The 18,126-nt window shown below is 39.6% G+C and overlaps 1 protein-coding gene across 2 annotated transcripts in view; it reads left to right on the plus strand.

Moving 5' to 3' along the window:
- Window positions 1-10,620, plus strand: part of SERINC5 (serine incorporator 5) — a 52,952-nt gene extending 42,332 nt beyond the window's left edge. For both annotated transcript variants that reach the window (XM_084629666.1, XM_084629665.1), the window contains exons 8-12: window positions 1,732-1,858; window positions 4,787-4,853; window positions 8,850-8,889; window positions 9,716-9,863; window positions 10,190-10,620. In XM_084629666.1, the coding sequence (XP_084485792.1) occupies window positions 1,732-1,858; window positions 4,787-4,853; window positions 8,850-8,889; window positions 9,716-9,863; window positions 10,190-10,337 (530 nt within the window). In that variant the 3' untranslated portion in view covers window positions 10,338-10,620. The remainder of the gene's footprint in view (window positions 1-1,731; window positions 1,859-4,786; window positions 4,854-8,849; window positions 8,890-9,715; window positions 9,864-10,189) is intronic.
- Window positions 10,621-18,126: the final 7,506 nt, after the last annotated feature.

Raw genomic sequence — 18,126 nt, forward strand, 5'->3', positions numbered from 1 at the left:
CCAAAAAGGAGTTGTGGGAGATGGGGGGGGTTGCAGTACTGCTCCTTCAGAGCTGAGCAGCAGCATCCCAAAAGTAAGATGGGATGGGATGGTATGGTATAGCCACCCTTACTTCTGCACTGCAGCTGGCAGGATTCTGCCTTCAGAGCCAGCCGCCGCTCTGAAGGCATCACAGAAGTAAGGGTTTGTGCTGGAAGTGGCCCAACTTGATTATCATACACATTGTAAGGAGAGTGATCACTTTAGATAAGCTATTACCAACAGGAGAGTGGGATGGGAGGAGGTATTTTTTCATGCTTTGTGCGTATATAAAAAGATCTTCTACACTTCCACAGTACGCATCCGATGAAGTGAGCTGTAGCTCACGAACGCTTATGCTCAAATAAATTGGTTAGTCTCTAAGGTGCCACAAGTCCTCCTTTTCTTTTTACGAATACAGACTAAAACGGCTGTCACTCTGAAACCAGTCTGTGAAATTCTTTTCATGGCCGTGAATTTGGTAGGGTCCTACCTATAATTGATGTGCTAGATTTGTTAATTGGGAGCATGGAACTTTGGAACAAATTACCTAGTTTTTGACCCCGTTTTCCCTTTCATGTGAAAAATTACTCTCAAATCTTTTGCTTCAAGGGCATTTGAGTAGTACTACAGTTGCTGTTCACGGAGTATAAAAACTTAAGATTGATCCTAACCAGATATGGGTGTCCTTGTACTTCTTCACGTGCTAATTCAAACACATTGTGCCTCACATTTACAGAGCATCTCCAGATGCCAAAAAACCTTGCTATAGTTTTTCTAACATTGGGCTCTTTTAAAATTTGGTTTGTCTCCATTTTTCTCTCAAGGAATTCCTTTTTGGAATCCATCCAGACTGATGAATCTAGTGAACAGAGAGCCATTTTCCAAGCTCCAAAATAGATTTCTGTGATTCAGATGAATTGCACGAAAGCCTTTCCTCTAACCCAGTAGTAGGCAACCTGCAGCCCATCAGGGTAATCTGATTGCAGGCCGTGAGACATTATGCTGACGTTGACCGTCCGGAGGCACCATCCCCCGCAGCTCCCAGTGGCTGCAGTTCTCTGTTCCTGGCCAATGGGAGCTGTGGAAAGCAGCAGCCAGCACATTCTCTTTGACACCAAGGACTAGCTGGCAGTTTGCCAGGAACCTGAAGGCAGCAGCTAACCTGCATACATTTTAAAATAAAATATGCCCATAACCAGTGTAGTTCTTTGTCCTCAGTGCATCATTTCAGGAGTGGAGTTGCCACAGGCCATATTTTAGACCTCATTGAGCCTATATTTGGCAGTTGGGCTGCCCTTAAAACACCCCTGTCTTAAACAGACATACAGGATAATGTAACCCCAGCTTTACAAACAGTAACACATTTATAATGTATGTATAATTTTAAACTTCTTCAGCTGTCAGTTGGCCCTCCAAAAGAGTGGGGAGGTGAAGTGTTGGTGAACAGCCCAGCAGAGAAGCTGGGATTTTAAGAACTACCCCATGGCCTGACATTTCTCCACTCTGTCCCGGTGAGCCAGCAAAGTGCTGAAGTTTATTGTAGTTCTGCCCTTCAAGAAACAACACATCTGGCAAGTCTAATTTCAGCCTCCCAGCCTAGATAATCTTTCTAAAAAAGATTGTTCTTGACGTTTCAGGAAACACATTTTTTTCTTTAATCTGAAGTCAAATGAACTTATTAATTATGTTTGGTTTGTTTTGTGTTTTAAGTCCTAGATGAGAACCATAAGAACATTACAATCTGCGTACCTGATTTTAGCCAGGGTTTGCCCAGAGATGAGAACCTGGTTACTGGATTGGGCACTACTCTTCTGTTTTGTTGCATTTTATATTCTTGGTAAGTCTTTGGTTTTGTTTTTTTAAGTTACCTTACTGGTACATTAAATGTGGGGATCAAACAGATTAAGATTTTATAATGTGTGCAATGCAAATGCAAAGCAATTGCTAGAGGTAGAATTACACGAAAGGAGGGAAATTAATCTGATCATACTTTCCCACAGTCCCGGAGTGGCTGGATGTTTCTTCTCTAAAATGATCAGTGATGAAATAGGCAACCCTGAAACCTAATGATGATTTAGCATTTTATGAAAAGGATCCACATCTACTGGTGGAAGAAATTCCAAACATGAACCAGTGAAGCATTGCCTTCCTGAGTCTGCAGACATAGCTGGTTTAATGGGTCTGACTGCGGAAAGACAACACTGCCTTTGTTCACATTTGAAAACTTTCTTAATCATCAAGACCAGAAACATCACTTTTTCACAGTCTTAAATTCTACAGAAAGTACTGCCAAGTAGTGGCTTTTCTGATAGTAATTTGGACATAGTTTGTGGTTTTTAACTGTGTGGCAAACTGCTGGGTAGTGTGGCTCTCCATCCATCGCCACCCATGTAAAGGACCTCAGTCTAATAAACTTCCTAAATGCAATGTGCATAATTAATTGAGTTATGTCTTTCATATGTATGTGATCAAGCACTACTAGTGTCTGAGATTCTGAATGTGAAATTGACTAGAAGCCCTCCTGAAACCGATTAGTCTATTTGGTTGTCCATGAGAGAAATGCAAAAAAAGCAAACAGTGAAAAGTACAGTAGAGTTACAAGCACCCTGGAAATGGAGGTTGCTTGTAACTCTGAACAAAACGTTAGTGTTTTTTTGTTTGTTTTTTTTTTCAAAAATGAACTGAACATTGACTTAATACAGCTTTGAAAGTTTATTATGCGGAAGAAAAATGCTGCTTTCCCTTTTTCTTTTTTTAAGTCGTTTACATTTAACACAGTACTGTACTGTATTTGCTCTTTTTTTTTATCTCTGCTGCTAGTTTGTGTACTTCTAGTTCCAAATGAGGTCTGGGGTTGACTGGTTGGTTCGTAACTCTGAGGTTCAACTGTAATTTAGATTTCTTTATTTTAGTTTTTTAATATTGATGTTCAGTAATAGAAAGGGTGGTGTTAGTAATGTAGTGAAAGACACTTTGTTTAGAGAGAACTTTTACCAGCAGTCTTTTTAAAGAAATTCTAATAGCTTTATGATTTATTCTTAAAATTTAGCTCAGCTGAAGAAATATGTTGATGTGGAAAGTAAATACAAGTAAACAGCTGCTCTGGTACAGCAATAACATGCCCATTTAAAAAAATTATATGAAATGCACATCATATTAAAAAGCAGAAATCCCTTACAAAACCTTTTAATCTGTGTGTAGAGGGAGGTGTGTCAGATTCTTATCCTGCTCTAAAAGCACCTCTTTGGGGGTGGCATTGAGACTGCATTTGAACAAGGTGGGGCAGTCCTAATATCTGGAGAAACCAGCCTACCTTGGTATTTCCTGTCAGACCTGAATCTGGGCATAGTAGGTCTCTGCATTTATGGTGTCTGAGTTATACTATTGCAACTCCTATTTAGGAATGTACCAGGAAAAAACTCCCAATTGCTTCACAACACAAGTTGCCATGTCACTGTAACTGCAATGCACTGATCTTTGCATTGGCTCCGCACTGAATAAGAGTCCAGTTCAAAATCTCCATCATCCAAGAATTTGGCTGTCTTAGAAGAGGTGGTGCAACAAGTCCTCCCATCCAGAGAAACCTCACTATTCTGGTAACTCCTATCAGACAAGGATCTTGCCATGAATCCATGTATTCATGATCCAGGTTTGATTTATTGCAATGACCAGTTACGTCTACTTTCCACTGGAACAATGAATCTTTCAATCCATAGGGAAAGATTTGTCAGTGTGGAAGACAGACTTTTTAGAGGAGTTGAAACTAGGCTATGGAGCATTCTCTCAGGAAGAGCAGAACCACAAATACCACCATGTTCAGAACTAAATGAGAAACTCCTCCTCAGTATGAGAACCTATACTCTAAATGGTAGGAAGGAAACAAGGGGTATAGTATGTTTCTGTGTTAACATTTCAGTGTGGGTCATGGAGAGTTTGTGTAACATAGCCATCCTTCCTCTCTCAAAATAAGAGCTGGTTTCAGAGAGAAGTTGGGTGGAAACTGGGAAGGATTCCCCCAACAATTTACAGGAAATGGAATAATAATGGTATAAACAGTCTTCCTAGCAAATAGCTCATAAATATTATGAGTTTGTCTCATCTGCAAGGCTGTGACTGTGGTCTTTGTTTACAGGATTGGTCAAAGTAATTGCTGTAAAACTAGTCTGGGAAAGGCGAAACACCCGTCATGCATAGCAGGGAGAACCTGTTCTGAAATGCAAATTTGTGTGTGTTTAGCTTTTAAGTTGATTGCTGGGTGGTGCATTGACATTAATAGAAGTTGTCTAGTTTATTTTTAAGTTCATGATTACGGAATGAGTCTGGTGGTGATCTGTCCTGTAGATTTCTACTTGCACAGAACAAACCTTTCACAGACTTAGCACTTGACTTTACATCCTGTGTTATCACTTCAGTTGTTGAGGGACTGGATCCTTAGGGTATGTCTACACTGCAGCTGAGAGCGAGACTCCCAGCCTGGGGTTACACAGGCTCGTGCTCGGTTCATTTGACTTGGCACACGCTAAACTCAGCAGTGTGGTGGTGGCTCTGGTGGGCATTTGACCTAGTCACCCAAGCTCAGGCCCAGGGGCTTGAGAGCACGAGCTGCAGCTCGAGCCACAGCATCCACAGTGCCATTGCTGGCACACTGCTTGGGCTGGGAGGCTCGTTCCTTCTGCCGGTGTAGACGTTCCCCATGAGATTTCTCAGCATCACAGGAAACATACTTACGCTGCATGTTATGGTGCTGTCTTCTCTTTGATCCTAGTTTGACCTCAACAACTCGTGCAAGCTCTGAAGCACTGAGAGGAATATATGCAACACCTGAAACTGAAGTGAGTTAACTATTCCCCTGAACTGTAACAAACTGCTTCTACCCACAATACCATCTCGGGGCTCACTTTCAAGCTGTCTGTCTTCTGATTGTATGTATTGTTCATTTAGAATTTTCAACCAGAACTTATAAGGATGGTATCAAAGGGTTAGCTGCCTCTTGAGCAACCCCTTGTGGCCACAAGTGGCTCTGCAGGACTCTGCTTCTGTTTCCCCTCTTCAGGCCCCCTGAAGAACTCCATGCAACACTTCTGTAGTTCAGCGATGCCCTTCTTTGTTTTGGGAATGATTGTATTGTTGTAATAAATCCAGCCCCAAAGTTCTCAAATCCCCATCAAGTCTGTGCTCCCAGTCTTCCTGGGACCCCTCATTGCCATTATTAGTTGTTTTTTTTCCTGGTTACAGCTACTCTTTAAATTCTATCAGTTATTCAGTAGGTAAATAAAAAGAAAACTAAGATAAATCCTTCTGAATTCCAATAGATTTGAAACTAACCTATTCATACCAAATTCCCTACCTGGAGCCTAGTCCCTTCTTAATAATTTAGGGTTCTCTGTTGGAGCCTGCTCACTCCCAGCTGCCATTCCCTGCCTTGGCAGGCCTTTGCTGACGTCTCTCCCTCCGGCTTCATGCTGGTGTCTTCTCCCTGAGCACATCGTCATTCCCCTCCCATCCTCTCCCTCCCCGCCCTCCCCTCCCCGCTTCCTGCTGCTTTTTAATAAGGTAATCAGCTGACCCCTACTCAGGTGTGCCTTCTGAATAACTAGGGTTGGCTGGCTCCAGGCCTTCAGGGACAAGCCACTCTGTTACAGATAGCTACGTAAAAAGCCTATTCACATGCCACATGTTCTTCCTGTCAGGAAAGGTGGAATTTCCTGAGTCTTTACTGCCTGGGCTGGCTCCTCACAGCTCCTGCTGGTCCCTCAGAGGACTTGCCTAATGTGTCCCAAATAGTATGCCACTGTCCTTGCAGTTTTTTTTTTTCTCTAGCATTCGGCAGACTTCCTGTGATGACAGAGTTTGCATTAAACCGGGGTGTAACTGTTCTCCAGAAGCTCACTTCCTCTCAGTTAGAGGCAGAAAAGAAATATTTATTAGGAATATAGGCAAAGATGAGATCATTATATTTTAGTTGCAGAACAGGGCAGTTGAGAAAATTCAAAAGCAGTAAAACGTGATCAAAAGTATTAGTTCTCCACATCAGGGTTTCTTAATCTCTTCCCACCCAAAACCACTAACACACTTTGTTTTGTTTCTCTTCCCCCATTGTCATGCTATATGTGGTAAAAAATAAGCCATTCTATTGCATACGTACATTTGTTCGCTTCACAAATGTCTAACAGATGTTGTCAGCTCCCAGTATGGAAGACTGAATTCCCACTTCCGTTCTAGTCCCCTCGTTTTAGTTGCTGTATAGCTTCCATCTGAGGTAGAAATATCCATGTTTGCTCTTACCCCAAAGGTGAATTCTGTGGGAAATCTTGAGCAAAATAATTCAACCCACTTAACTCTGAGCATTAAAAAAAATCAGCTTTTCCAATATGTTCACTCAGAATTTGTGCGCTCTGCTGTCTAAGTGGGTCAAGCTACATACTTCAAATTTAGCTTTTTTTGTATATCAAGACTTAGAACCAATCCTATGTATTGTAAAAGCTTCTTTCTGGGTGTCATGAAACTTTCTACAGAATCTAAGCTTTCATACTGTCATCTTTAAAAAGTGGTGTTTCTAGCCTTTCTTGGTTGCAAAGATAAGTATATAAAAATACTACAGTAATTAACTGTGAGTATATAACATACATGCAGGTAGTACTCACATAAATCTTTGAAAAATAGTAACTATTGCTTATGCCTGAATAGTAAATAGATATTATTAGCACTCCATTTTGCAAAATCACTGTACTTCAATCATGTGTGCCTGGTACTCAAGGCACATAGACACACAACCTTAATGATGACCCTCTGTACTGGATCCCAATGCACATTTTTTGCCTCCTTACCAATCAGTTGTGCATACTTTGACCCACAATAGCACTTGGGTTGCTTCAGACCCTAGTCTTGTCTTGCTAGCGTGAGAGTTGAAGCAGTTCAAGCTTTATTGTATGTTAGAATGCAAATTTGCTGAATGGGAAGCGAAAGGCACTGGCTGGCACAGCCAGTCTTAGCCTGGTAACCCTGGTCCATTTGTCTGAGAAGGTTGAACTGAGCACTCAACAGTAGAGTTATTTCTAAATCATTGGGAGCATGGCTACACTGGAAACTTCAAAGCGCTGTCACGGGAGCACTCCCGCAGCAGCGCTTTGAAGTGCGAGTGTGGTCACGCGTGAGCGCTGGGGGGGAGTTCTCCCAGCACTCCTGGTAATCCACCTCCACGAGGGGATTAGCTCCGAGCGCTGGGAGCCTGTCTACACTTGTGCTTTAAAGCGCTCAGACTTGCTGCGCTCGGGGGTGATATTTCACACCCCTGAGCCAGCAAGTTACAGCGCTATAAAATGTAAGTGCAGACAAGCCCTTGGTTTTAGAGAGTTATATGGGGACTGTTGCATGTGAATATAAAGCAATGATGGGCAATGACTAATTAATTCCATTCTGATTGTCTTCCGTGAGGTAAAGGGCCTTTGTCTTTTGACAAGAAATGTAAACATAATTCTGCAGCTGCATCTATTTATACAGAAAGTCTTTCTGTACCTAAACTAGAGATAATTAATTGCTCTGAATGCCTATTTGTATGCATGCCAACAGTACTAATTACATCACTTAATGTGCAAGGCCTGAATTTCTGACACATGTATCCAAAGAAAAAACACTTTCTTTGGAGGAGCCTGGCATTAACTTCAGGATCTTGATATAGCCAAATAATAATGCAAGCGAAAGGCAATAGTTCTTGTCCAAATTTAACTTAAAAAAGTAAAGAACCCTGTTAAACCAAACTATAGGAGGAGCATTTATTCTCCTGTTTCATTAAACTCAGCCAATCTCTTAAGCAGGAACTTTGCTAGTCTTTTTATCATCTTTTGCATCCAGAGAGTATTTAATCATACAAAGCGAGTGTGAAAATCCTTATCTATTAAACTGAAGTATAAAGATCACAAATCTTAAAGTACAACATAATTTCTTGGTATGTATACTTTATTAGACTCCAAAACCGAACACCACCTCCCCCAAAATGAAACCGAAACATATCCGAGAACAACAGGTGTTGGAGATGTAATATAGAAAATGCAGAGTAAATACGTATTTTGTGGAATTGTGCACAAGAAGAGAAATACTGGGAAAACACACAATCAAAGTGCAATGTTCTATATTAACAGGCAGTGGAAATAGGAAAACATGCGGCAGTACCCAATTGCATTTCAGGAGTGTCATTGTGCCACCAGAGAAGTACTAGCTTCTAGACTGAGAAATGAGACTTGTCCACCAAAAAAACAAAACAAAAACCCCTTGCTTACATAAAATGGTATGAAGATAAAGTAACTTTCAGTTTACTACTGCTGGCTCCAACCTTGCAAATGTCTATTTAAGTTTGAGGCTTATATTTGTATAATCAGTCTTGCTGAATGTAGTCAGAATCTCTAATATTCCTTACATTCTCATTTCTATAAAGAAATGTTACTTTTAAAAACACCCGTGACTTTGGTCTGAAGAAGGAACTACTGTACACAGCCATTTTGCAGCATTACTCCACTGTAGCTACACTACCCTCTTGTCATTTGAATATTGGTCTTAGATTATGTAAAATAGATACATGCAGTATAATTCTCCATAAATGGTTAATTAACACCAAGATAGAGTAGCTGCCTAACTTCCAAAAGGTCTATTGCTGTAAATTGCTTGTCTGTTCCTGATTGAGGCTTTAGTTGTGTTGTCTGTTGCAAATATACAAAGCAATGTTTTTATAAATTAGTATTTGTAATTTAGGCACAACAGGCTGACTTAATCTGCTGATCTGTTTCTCTTTTGTTGCATGAAACCTCTTTGTTAACTTTATGTCTGCCTTGTAGGTAGCTCGTTGCTGCTTTTGCTGTGCACCAGATGGAGATGGTAACTATGCATTCCTTATACATTTTGCTTAGCATTGCTTGTTCCTTTTAGCCCAAACCACAAGAGTATAACTAAGGCCAGGCCCAGTATATACAGAGGTGCGTGTGTCCTAAATTCTGTGGAAATTGAAACTTCTTCAGCAGCATGAAATGCATTGGAAAAAATTATTCAAAAACTAAGACCACTCTGGAATGCTTTAGCTTTAAATATTTATTTTAAAATCTATACAATTTTGTCATTTAAAAAAATTTAAATACTTTAACCACACAAGGATGGAATGGAAATCTCTCCTCTTGCATTATATGAAATAAAAAAAAGGTGTGAAAGGGGAGTAGCTGCTCTTAACATACTTTCAAAAGGGGGTGTCCTGCTGTCGCTGCCAGATTTGTGTGCTCCGAATTCTGTGCTCTTCTCCTATATTGAGCCTTTGCTCTCTGCCTGGGTGTAGGAACAACAACAAATGGAGTACCAATTGTTGCCCCCTCTGTCAGAAGACCCAGTGGTGTTGGGACTCTCACTTTGGTATCAGCAAGGGAGTACTCCATGGACTGAGACCTAGTACAAAGTGAGGAAGCTCAGGATCCTGTGATCAAGTTAAAACGCCTGAATTCATGACAATACTTAAACATGTGCTTAAATTCCATTCACTTCAATGCAACTTAAGCATGTGCCTGAAGTCAAGAGTATGCTTAAGTTTTCTGCTGGATAAGGATATTGAACTGAACTGGGCCTAAAATTGTTCATTTTAATTAAATCTATAGGATGTGAACTCTACCACTGTTTCCATTCTTGTGTGAAACAACTTCTTGTTCCCTGTTTCATACAGCTGACACCGAAGAGCATGTTGAAGAAAGGGGCGGTCAGACTGTAATATATGATGAAAAGAGAGGCACAGTATACAGCTATGCCTACTTCCACTTCGTTTTCTTCTTGGCTTCTCTCTACGTGATGATGACAGTAACTCACTGGTTCCAGTAAGTAAACTTCATGGAAAAATCTTAACATTCATGTAATGTTACTGGACGGCTCTCAATGTAGGAGTACAGTTGAAATACCCAAAACTGGAGCGGTTACATCTTGCCTCCTGGTTGAGAGAGGGAGAGAATAAGCAGTCTGTCCTGGCTGTTACCTGAACAGAGCTGTTCAAAGAGCTGTTCACCTGCTCCCAGGTTCAAAATTAGGTTGCTGGCGGTCAGTAACTTTCTCAAAATGAGCAGAGGGAAACAAATCTAAAATAGGAACGGTGAGTGTAACCGCTTACTGCATTTCTTGTCACCTTTTCCCTTCATCTCTTTAACAGTTATGAAAGTGCTGAGATTGAAAAATTCTTCAGTGGAACCTGGTCCATCTTCTGGATTAAGATGGCGTCATGTTGGGTGTGTGTCCTACTCTACCTATGGACTCTCATAGCACCTCTCTGCTGTCCAACCCGACAATTCTCAGTGTGAGACTTCACAAGCGCGATCGTTACAAATACTTCAGTCACTTTGTGCTGGAGAAATAAGTCTATCAATCAGGTGTCTTAACATGCTGGTTAGTTACCTCTTGTCAGATGAAACATAGATCTGAAGACTTCCTCTTTTTTAACCATGTTTTTTAACTGTCTGAACAAAAATGTAACTCCAAGGAACAAATCTACTGAAAGACAGTGTTGCAACACTGATGCAGAAGGGTGGGGAAAATATGGGTGATGGTACATAAACTGGAATAAATAAAACTGTTGTAGAATAACTGACCATCTGACTTTATTGGCAAGAAGAGCAAAGCCAAACCTAGTGCAAAGTGTATCTTTCCCTCCTGTGGAATGTCAGATACCTTGTAACAAAAGGAAATGTATTTGTTTTTATAGTTTTCATTACTGATGCCATTTACAGCGGTGGTGATTCAAATTCAAACTATCCTTTTATACTTCACACAAGTCTTGATGCCTGTCTCCAGATAACTTTCTCCACAAATGCACCTAAAGTACTACTTCAGTAGTAGAAAACGAGTAAATGTTTGACTGGGGTGGGAGTTGGGCAATGTATCTGCTCAAAGGTTTCTAAATATATTAAATTACTCAATATGTATATATATTAAGTTATTACAAATATGGCATGATAGAGAAACATACCAATGGCAATAGAAATATTTATTATGTAAACTGAAAGGCACCTTTTAAGTACAATTGATCATATGGAGCGCTAGGAGATATATATATCTGAAATATTCAGAGATACTAAATATTGTTAAAGGAAATGCTGTTTTTGTCTTTTTTATCTTCAGATTTCTACAGATGCTAAATTGTAGTATAATTCAAAACAGACCCAATTATCAGTGAAATGTGAATGCTGCATGTGTAGCATAAACTATCGTAATGGAATTCTGAGGGATTTGTTTTGCAAGCAGTAACTGAGTGCAAACTGCCCAGTCTGTACAGGGATATTATGCATGGTACATTCTTTATTAAAGGAAAATCACAATGTGTGCCACACAATCAAAGGAGATTCTAAGAAAATATAGGGAAACATTGCTCAACATCTTTAACCTTAAAAATGAGAGTGCTGAGCATTATTTTTGTCTAAATATTTACCCACATTTAGAGGTTTCCCTCAGACTTTAACCTCAAATTTTCACTACTAATTTCCTAATACTTTAACGTTGGGTTATGGCCAGGAAAGGAACTATGTAAAATGGCATCACCTTACTCAATATGTCTGCGTCTTGGGTATTTAGAGTTGTGCACTTTTTTGGGAAAAATATTTTTCTACTTCTTTACTTCAGCTCCCTATAATGGCACAGCAGTGCTATGAGAGTGTGAGCAAAATTCTGTTCTAGTGACACATCATTAACGGTTTGGCCAGTTAAATTCCATGTGGAGAATCTTCCCAGCAAGTTAAACGATTTTTTAAATATGAATGGAATAAATGTGGTCAGGAGATTACTGAGCCAATAAACATGGACCCTTCATTGCCGTTATTAGTTAGTTTTTTTTCCTGGTTAGAACTACTCTTTAACTATATCAGTTATTCAGTAGGTAAATAAAAAGAAAACTAATATGAATCCTTCTGAATTCCAATAGTTTTGAAACTAACCTATTCATACCAGTTTGTCAAATTAAAATAGAAAGAAAACTATCCACTGTGATATGACTGTGCTGTCCGTGGAACTACAAAAAGTTAGTGAGCTTTACTTCTGTGCTGGCCAGAAGCTGGGAATGGGTGAGAGGGGATGGATCACTTGATGATTACCTGTCTGGTCATTCTCTCTGAAACACCTGGCACTGGCCACTGCTGGAAGACATGATACTGGGCCACATGGATCTTTGGTCTGACCCAGTATAGCCGTTCTTCTGTTCATCTTTTTTTATTTATTTTTTTTTAAACTTGGACCCTTTCTTTAGGAATCGAATACTTGTAGTTTAGTGTGTTAAAAGGAAAAAACCCACATGATTCTGATGTAAATAGATGGTCTATGAACACATTATCATGCCTTGATTGTCTGTTTTGCCATAATTATGGGAGTTCTATTGCTGCCATATTACTTGGCACTTACTATGATAGATTTGTTCGGTTAATGCTATCTCTAGTACTTCTAACATGCATATCACTGGCATACACTGAGGGGTAAGATGGAGAATTCTGGTTCCTGGCTTTAGCAGGAGTTAGATGCAGTTTTTTATAGCCAAGGTATAGGTACCCTCTTTCGTCAGCTTATTGTTTGACTTTCCTTTTCTCCCAGGTCTTTTCCCTAAACAACCCTTACAAAAACAAAACATACCATCCAGTGCTAGCTTCCAGTATTGCATTTTAACAACTCAGAAAAACCGTTTGCTTAATGCTAAGAACGATCATTGAAATAAAGAGCAGAAATAAACCTTTCCCCATTGCTACTGGGGGAAGGGAATGAGCGCTCCTAAAGACCTCTCAGGTTAAAGATTTCTGGGCTTTCTCCTTGGAACCAGAAGGGCAGGAAGTGACTGTCTCATTCTGGGGTCTGAGTTGATCTGATATGGCTCTGTAAGGGTTGAATTACTCCCAAACCCTGCACATCCTCCTCCCTCAAGTAAACTCTGCAGAGTTCGTGAAGTCCTATAAACTTATGCTACTAACCCCACTGTTCCCAGGGGCTTAGATATCCATCAGAATCCCCTCCATGCTGAAAACTGATGTGTGGGTTTCTTTGGTATGGCCGTGAATCTTTCCCCATTTTCTCTCACCCACACCCCAACACCACTTCAGTTTAAATAAGTTTTGTTATGTTACAAAGGTGAATAAATAGTTTTCTGGGTTTTGATTGATTATGCTTCCATTTTGAAGGCTCTGATCCTGCACGGAGACCGCGCACCTGTTTAGAGTCCCATTGAAATCTGAAATAAAGCAAGAGAGTAAGGACCATGAGATAACAACTAGGGTTCATCTTGCCCAAATTGTAATGTTTACAGTGAGAAGAACAGGAAAAGCTGCAACTTTGGGCAAATTGTATAGAACATTCAGATACACTGTAATTATTAAAAAAAAAAAAAAGAATTATTTTTTCAAACGAGAAGAAATTATCGCTAGTGTTTAGCCAGTCGAGAGCTGATAAACTGAAATTCCAAATTTTCTTCTGATTTGTATAATTATAGGTTTTTCAAACTGTTTTGATTTGGTTTTAGGACTCTGAACTGCAATCAAGGTACAGTCCAGAAAATCTGAATGAAATTCCCTAATGTTCAAATATCTGTAAGTGTAGTATTGAGGTGTCATATACATCCATGGTATGAAAAACAAGTGTATTAAAATATTAATGTTTTTGTGACTATATTATGGCTTAACTCCTTCAGGTATCTTTTAAAATGTGTATTGGCCAAGGCATCCACTAATAGCGAGACTATAGGCAATATCTGTATACAAAAAAAAAATCCTTATGTGTATATACTGCATACTCATTGTAGTTCAGTTTATGCAGGGCAATAGCTATTTTGCACAGAGGAAATGATGGCCGCATAAGGAAAGAAGAGGCAACCGTCATTCTTTCTCCTCCTGAACTTGCATCCCTGAGTCCACCACACAGGCCCGTCTCACAAAGTACATGTGCATAGGGTTTGCAGAATTTGGGTAGGATGCAAAGGGAGCAGTGGAGGATGACTCTACACTGCATTATCCCACTCCAAACTAACGTTGTGTGAGCCATGCTACCAGAAGGAGAACGCCCAGAGAGTAACTTGCAGGGGCTGTTCCTTTATACAGATGTCCAAGATCCATTTGGATCACCGGACATCTGTGCAGATGGAAAGGTGTGCCTGTTTCCCCTGTCTGGAGAAGATGACATCACCTTGGGTCTCCTTGAGTGTAGGCCCATGGAGTTTCCTCAATCAATGTATTCCCTCCTGCAGGCCAGGGGAATATTAGGGGGCTTAGTGTAGTTTTTAAAAAATTCTACTGTGAACTTCCTGTTGACAGCTATTTGTGTGATTCCTAAAGTCACGTGTTAGGGTCTGTCACAATTCAGGATATCCAGCTCATTGATCATTATCTGCTCAGGTGAACATGCATTTTTAAAAGTGCCTATTAGACATATCTCTGCCATAAATAATAATTCAGTTGAGACTCAAACTGGAAGAACTGAACTGAGCCTATGATTCAATGGTGCTGCCTCATACACCACCTCCGACCTTAAGATGTACTAATACTTACTGTGCATATGAAAGACTCCTGGTTTTTTGAATCTATACTTGACAAAATTCTGTGGTAGGACTCTGATGCAAGCTACTGCTCTGTAGTAATCAGGAATAGGAGATGCTATGGAAAGACTTTTTAGAGGATGGAATGAGAAGCTCTTAGTGTCTAATGCTTCAGTGTTCTATAAAATGCTTGTCATGAGTCATGTATTAGGACAGTAGCTAAATAAGTAAGAGGAGAACTTTATCTCACCATGCATTTATTGTGTAAGCTAGATAGCCGCACCTACTGGTAGACACCCAGTACTCTCTTTTGCCCTGCCATGTGCCTTGTATATATCTTTGTTCTTTTGACTTATTGTGGAACTGAGGTTTAAATGGGTTGTGTTAGTCTGCCTTTTAAAATTTGCAAGAATCTTGAAAGCTACCCACTTTCACAAAGAGCTGTTCCACCTCTGAGAATGGGAAGCCTATTACTGTTAATAGGCTAAACCCATTCTTCCTTTGTTCCTCCTTCCAGAAGTCCATTCCAGTTTAATTTGTATTTAAATTAAAATGCTTGCTCAAGTTTTATTTCAAGACGGTCCCTTGTATTGGAGGAAACATGGTTTTGCTTTGCAGTAAGTTTGTGTTTTGTTGAGGTTTTCCTCTACTTCAGAAACTACATTGGTTCTGAATAATTTTTTCTTCTTTCCTGCTGCACTTGTGCTTGAGCCTGGAGCAAACTCCCATTCCTTTATTTGTGTCAGCAATGACCATGAAAGCAATTGTGAGAACCCAAATTCACTCCAATTAGAAGTCAAGGAGACTTTGGAGAGAGCAAGCCTCCTAACCAAAATAGCTGGATTAGCAAACAAGGCCAAAAACACTTATAAGGACCAAGTGAAAGGCAAATGGACTTGTCTGTGCTCCATTTTCCCACAGTGTGATAGTTCCTCAAAGTATTCAGGCTCCATGAGCAGGCAGATGCTGGGACATGTAAATGTAAATTGTGCTTACATTTGAAAGGATCACAACATTTTATATGCTAAGCTTTGAACTCTTTAAATCACTTCAGACTTCAATAATTTCAATTGAAATTTGGATTGGCTTTTTAAAAATATTAAGTCAATTACTTACCCATTTAATTTTGTTAAAGCTTTACTGTGGTAGTCTGGATTTTCATGTATACCCATCAGGGAACTAAAACAGTAGAGAGTGATTAAGATGAATCACTCTAGTTGCAAACACCTCCAGAGAGGTACCAACCTTTGGGGATATTTGCATGCACTGGTTCAAACTGGGTTCCTGGAAACCAACAGGCACAGGGCTTTTGGCATAAAAAGTCTTGAGTTTAAATTGATACAGGGCCTTTCTGATCCAGCAAACAGGACCTTCTATCCAAAGATGGCCCAACCCTTGCAGAAAGATTGGAGAAATCTTGGCTTAATAGGACCCCCATAAGACTACTGGTGACCTCTGGAAAAAATTTTTAGCATGTGTATAGGAGTGTTTATTTTTTGTATGTTTTCTCTGTAATGCTTTTACCCTAAGAATAAATGTGCTTTGCTTTGTGAAGGATGGTTGGTAACTGGTGCACACTGTTCTACCCCTTGTAGAAAGGTTAACTGGTCAGACCTGCTGGGGAAATCCCACTGAAATGCAGAGGGAAGAACTGCAAACCTAACCTCCCAGTCTGGATGGAAAGAGACACTGTTGTCCAGGGAAGGTGACAGCTGGAAGTCTGAAACTTTAAGCTGGTGCCCTTGAGGAAGACTGGGGGTGGGGAAGAGCATTTAACCCTGAAACTGTGATGGATCGCTCCGATCAGGAAAGCATTAGCACCATCATGCAAAAGTTTAGTCTCTGGCAGTCCTTTATTTCCAATCAATGCATCAGGAGAATGTAGGCAATCGGAATGTAATTACCCTGCTTGTAACTTGGCTAGTACACCAGGTCTATCAGCACGTTTCAAAAACTGACCTGGAAGCTTTAATCAGATCAGTAACAAAACAATCCACTGACTTTCCTAATTATTTCTAACACTCTAAGCTATTCGGTTTTTCTCCAAAACAGGATTGTAAAATGTTATTGGGCACCCTCATATGCATCTTTCATGTGGTAAACTAGAAAACTTATCTGCAACTGAGGCTTGATAGTACTTACAATGTCCTCACTTTAGTCTTAATTTTGGTCTCCAGAAATATTTGTGTCTTCCTCCGTTTGTAGGTCCTTGTTTTGTTAGCCTTCTCTCTCCTTGGTATCTTAAGGAAATATAAGCAACTGAAAACTGGCCAGATTCCTACTCCTAGTTGCTAAAATTGGGAAATGTTTTCAGTGATAGTAAACAGCAGAGTTTCGTAATTTGTACCTGGTGATCTTTTCTCTTTGGGACTTGAAAGGGAAATGGGGATCAGTTCCAGTATTCAAAACAGCAGACCCACCTACTTTTTGCCTCCATGCTAAAATTATATTTTTCCGATCTCTGTAAAGCAGAATCTAGCCCTTCCACTCCGGAACCTCCTGAAGGAGGAAAATGCATCATGAATGCAGTGGAATTTTATTCTCTTAATATTGTGGTTTTTAAAGGATTGTGTAAACATTGTCTACACTGGTGCTTTACTTGCCTCTATAAAAGGGAATCACAGGGACCATACATTTTAAAGGCCTTGACATTTTTATATTTGACTCCCAACCCTCCAATCCCCTGTTAACATGTATTATTGTACTTCCCACATCTGAAAGGGAAATGCCAGAAATGAGGGATATCTATATCACAGATATGTCACAGATATGTCAGTTGGCTTGGATTAGTGAGGCCTGTCATGATGATTCAATCTCTAACATGGGAGGAGGCTTTCTAGCTTTTGAAGTAGACCTTAAACCCACTAACCTCACTAATAGTTATGGTTTTTAATGTGACTTAAAGCTGTTCCACATCTGTCAATGTTTTATAAATCATATAGTTTGAAATTGTGTATTTCAAACACATGACTTGGGGAAATAAGTCAGTTTTTCCTGCTCTGACTACTGTAGATCAGAAGCCATTTGCACAAATCTCTTAACTGCTATTGTCAGTCTTGAAGTCTTTTCAGCATTTTAACAAGGCTTTAGAGGTTCTGATAAATCAAAGCTGGGGGGTGCAGTACTGTAGTTGTATGTTTGCCAAAGAATTCTCAATCCGAAGCGTAGACACATTTTGGAAAACCATAAGGAAATCATGTAACGTTACTCATACCTTAACTTTTTATTTTTCTCCTACTGAAATATATCCAGATGTTTAGATGTTATTGGGCGGTATTTGTGAGCCTGATGTAAAGAGAATTAATTTGTTAGAGATACTTTCAGCTTGAGCCTAGTACCAAAATTTAGAATATAAAAATCCAGAAAATTATTGACAAGAAATAAGGTCCATTGTACTGCTTTATTTACCACAAATTGAAGTTTAATTTTCCATGTCCTTTCCAAAAATGGGGGATGCAAAATATCCAAAACTTAACATTTTAAAATGGTTTTTTTTTAAATGTGAGTCTTTTTTTTAAAGTTCTTTTTAATTTAAAAAAAAATTTCAAATAAGCTTTTTTATCTCTTGGTGTACTTTTTTAAAAAATTTTATT

This window comes from Lepidochelys olivacea (genome assembly GCF_965140295.1).
Source record: "Lepidochelys olivacea isolate rLepOli2 genome assembly, chromosome: 5".
Taxonomy (NCBI): domain Eukaryota; kingdom Metazoa; phylum Chordata; order Testudines; family Cheloniidae; genus Lepidochelys; species Lepidochelys olivacea.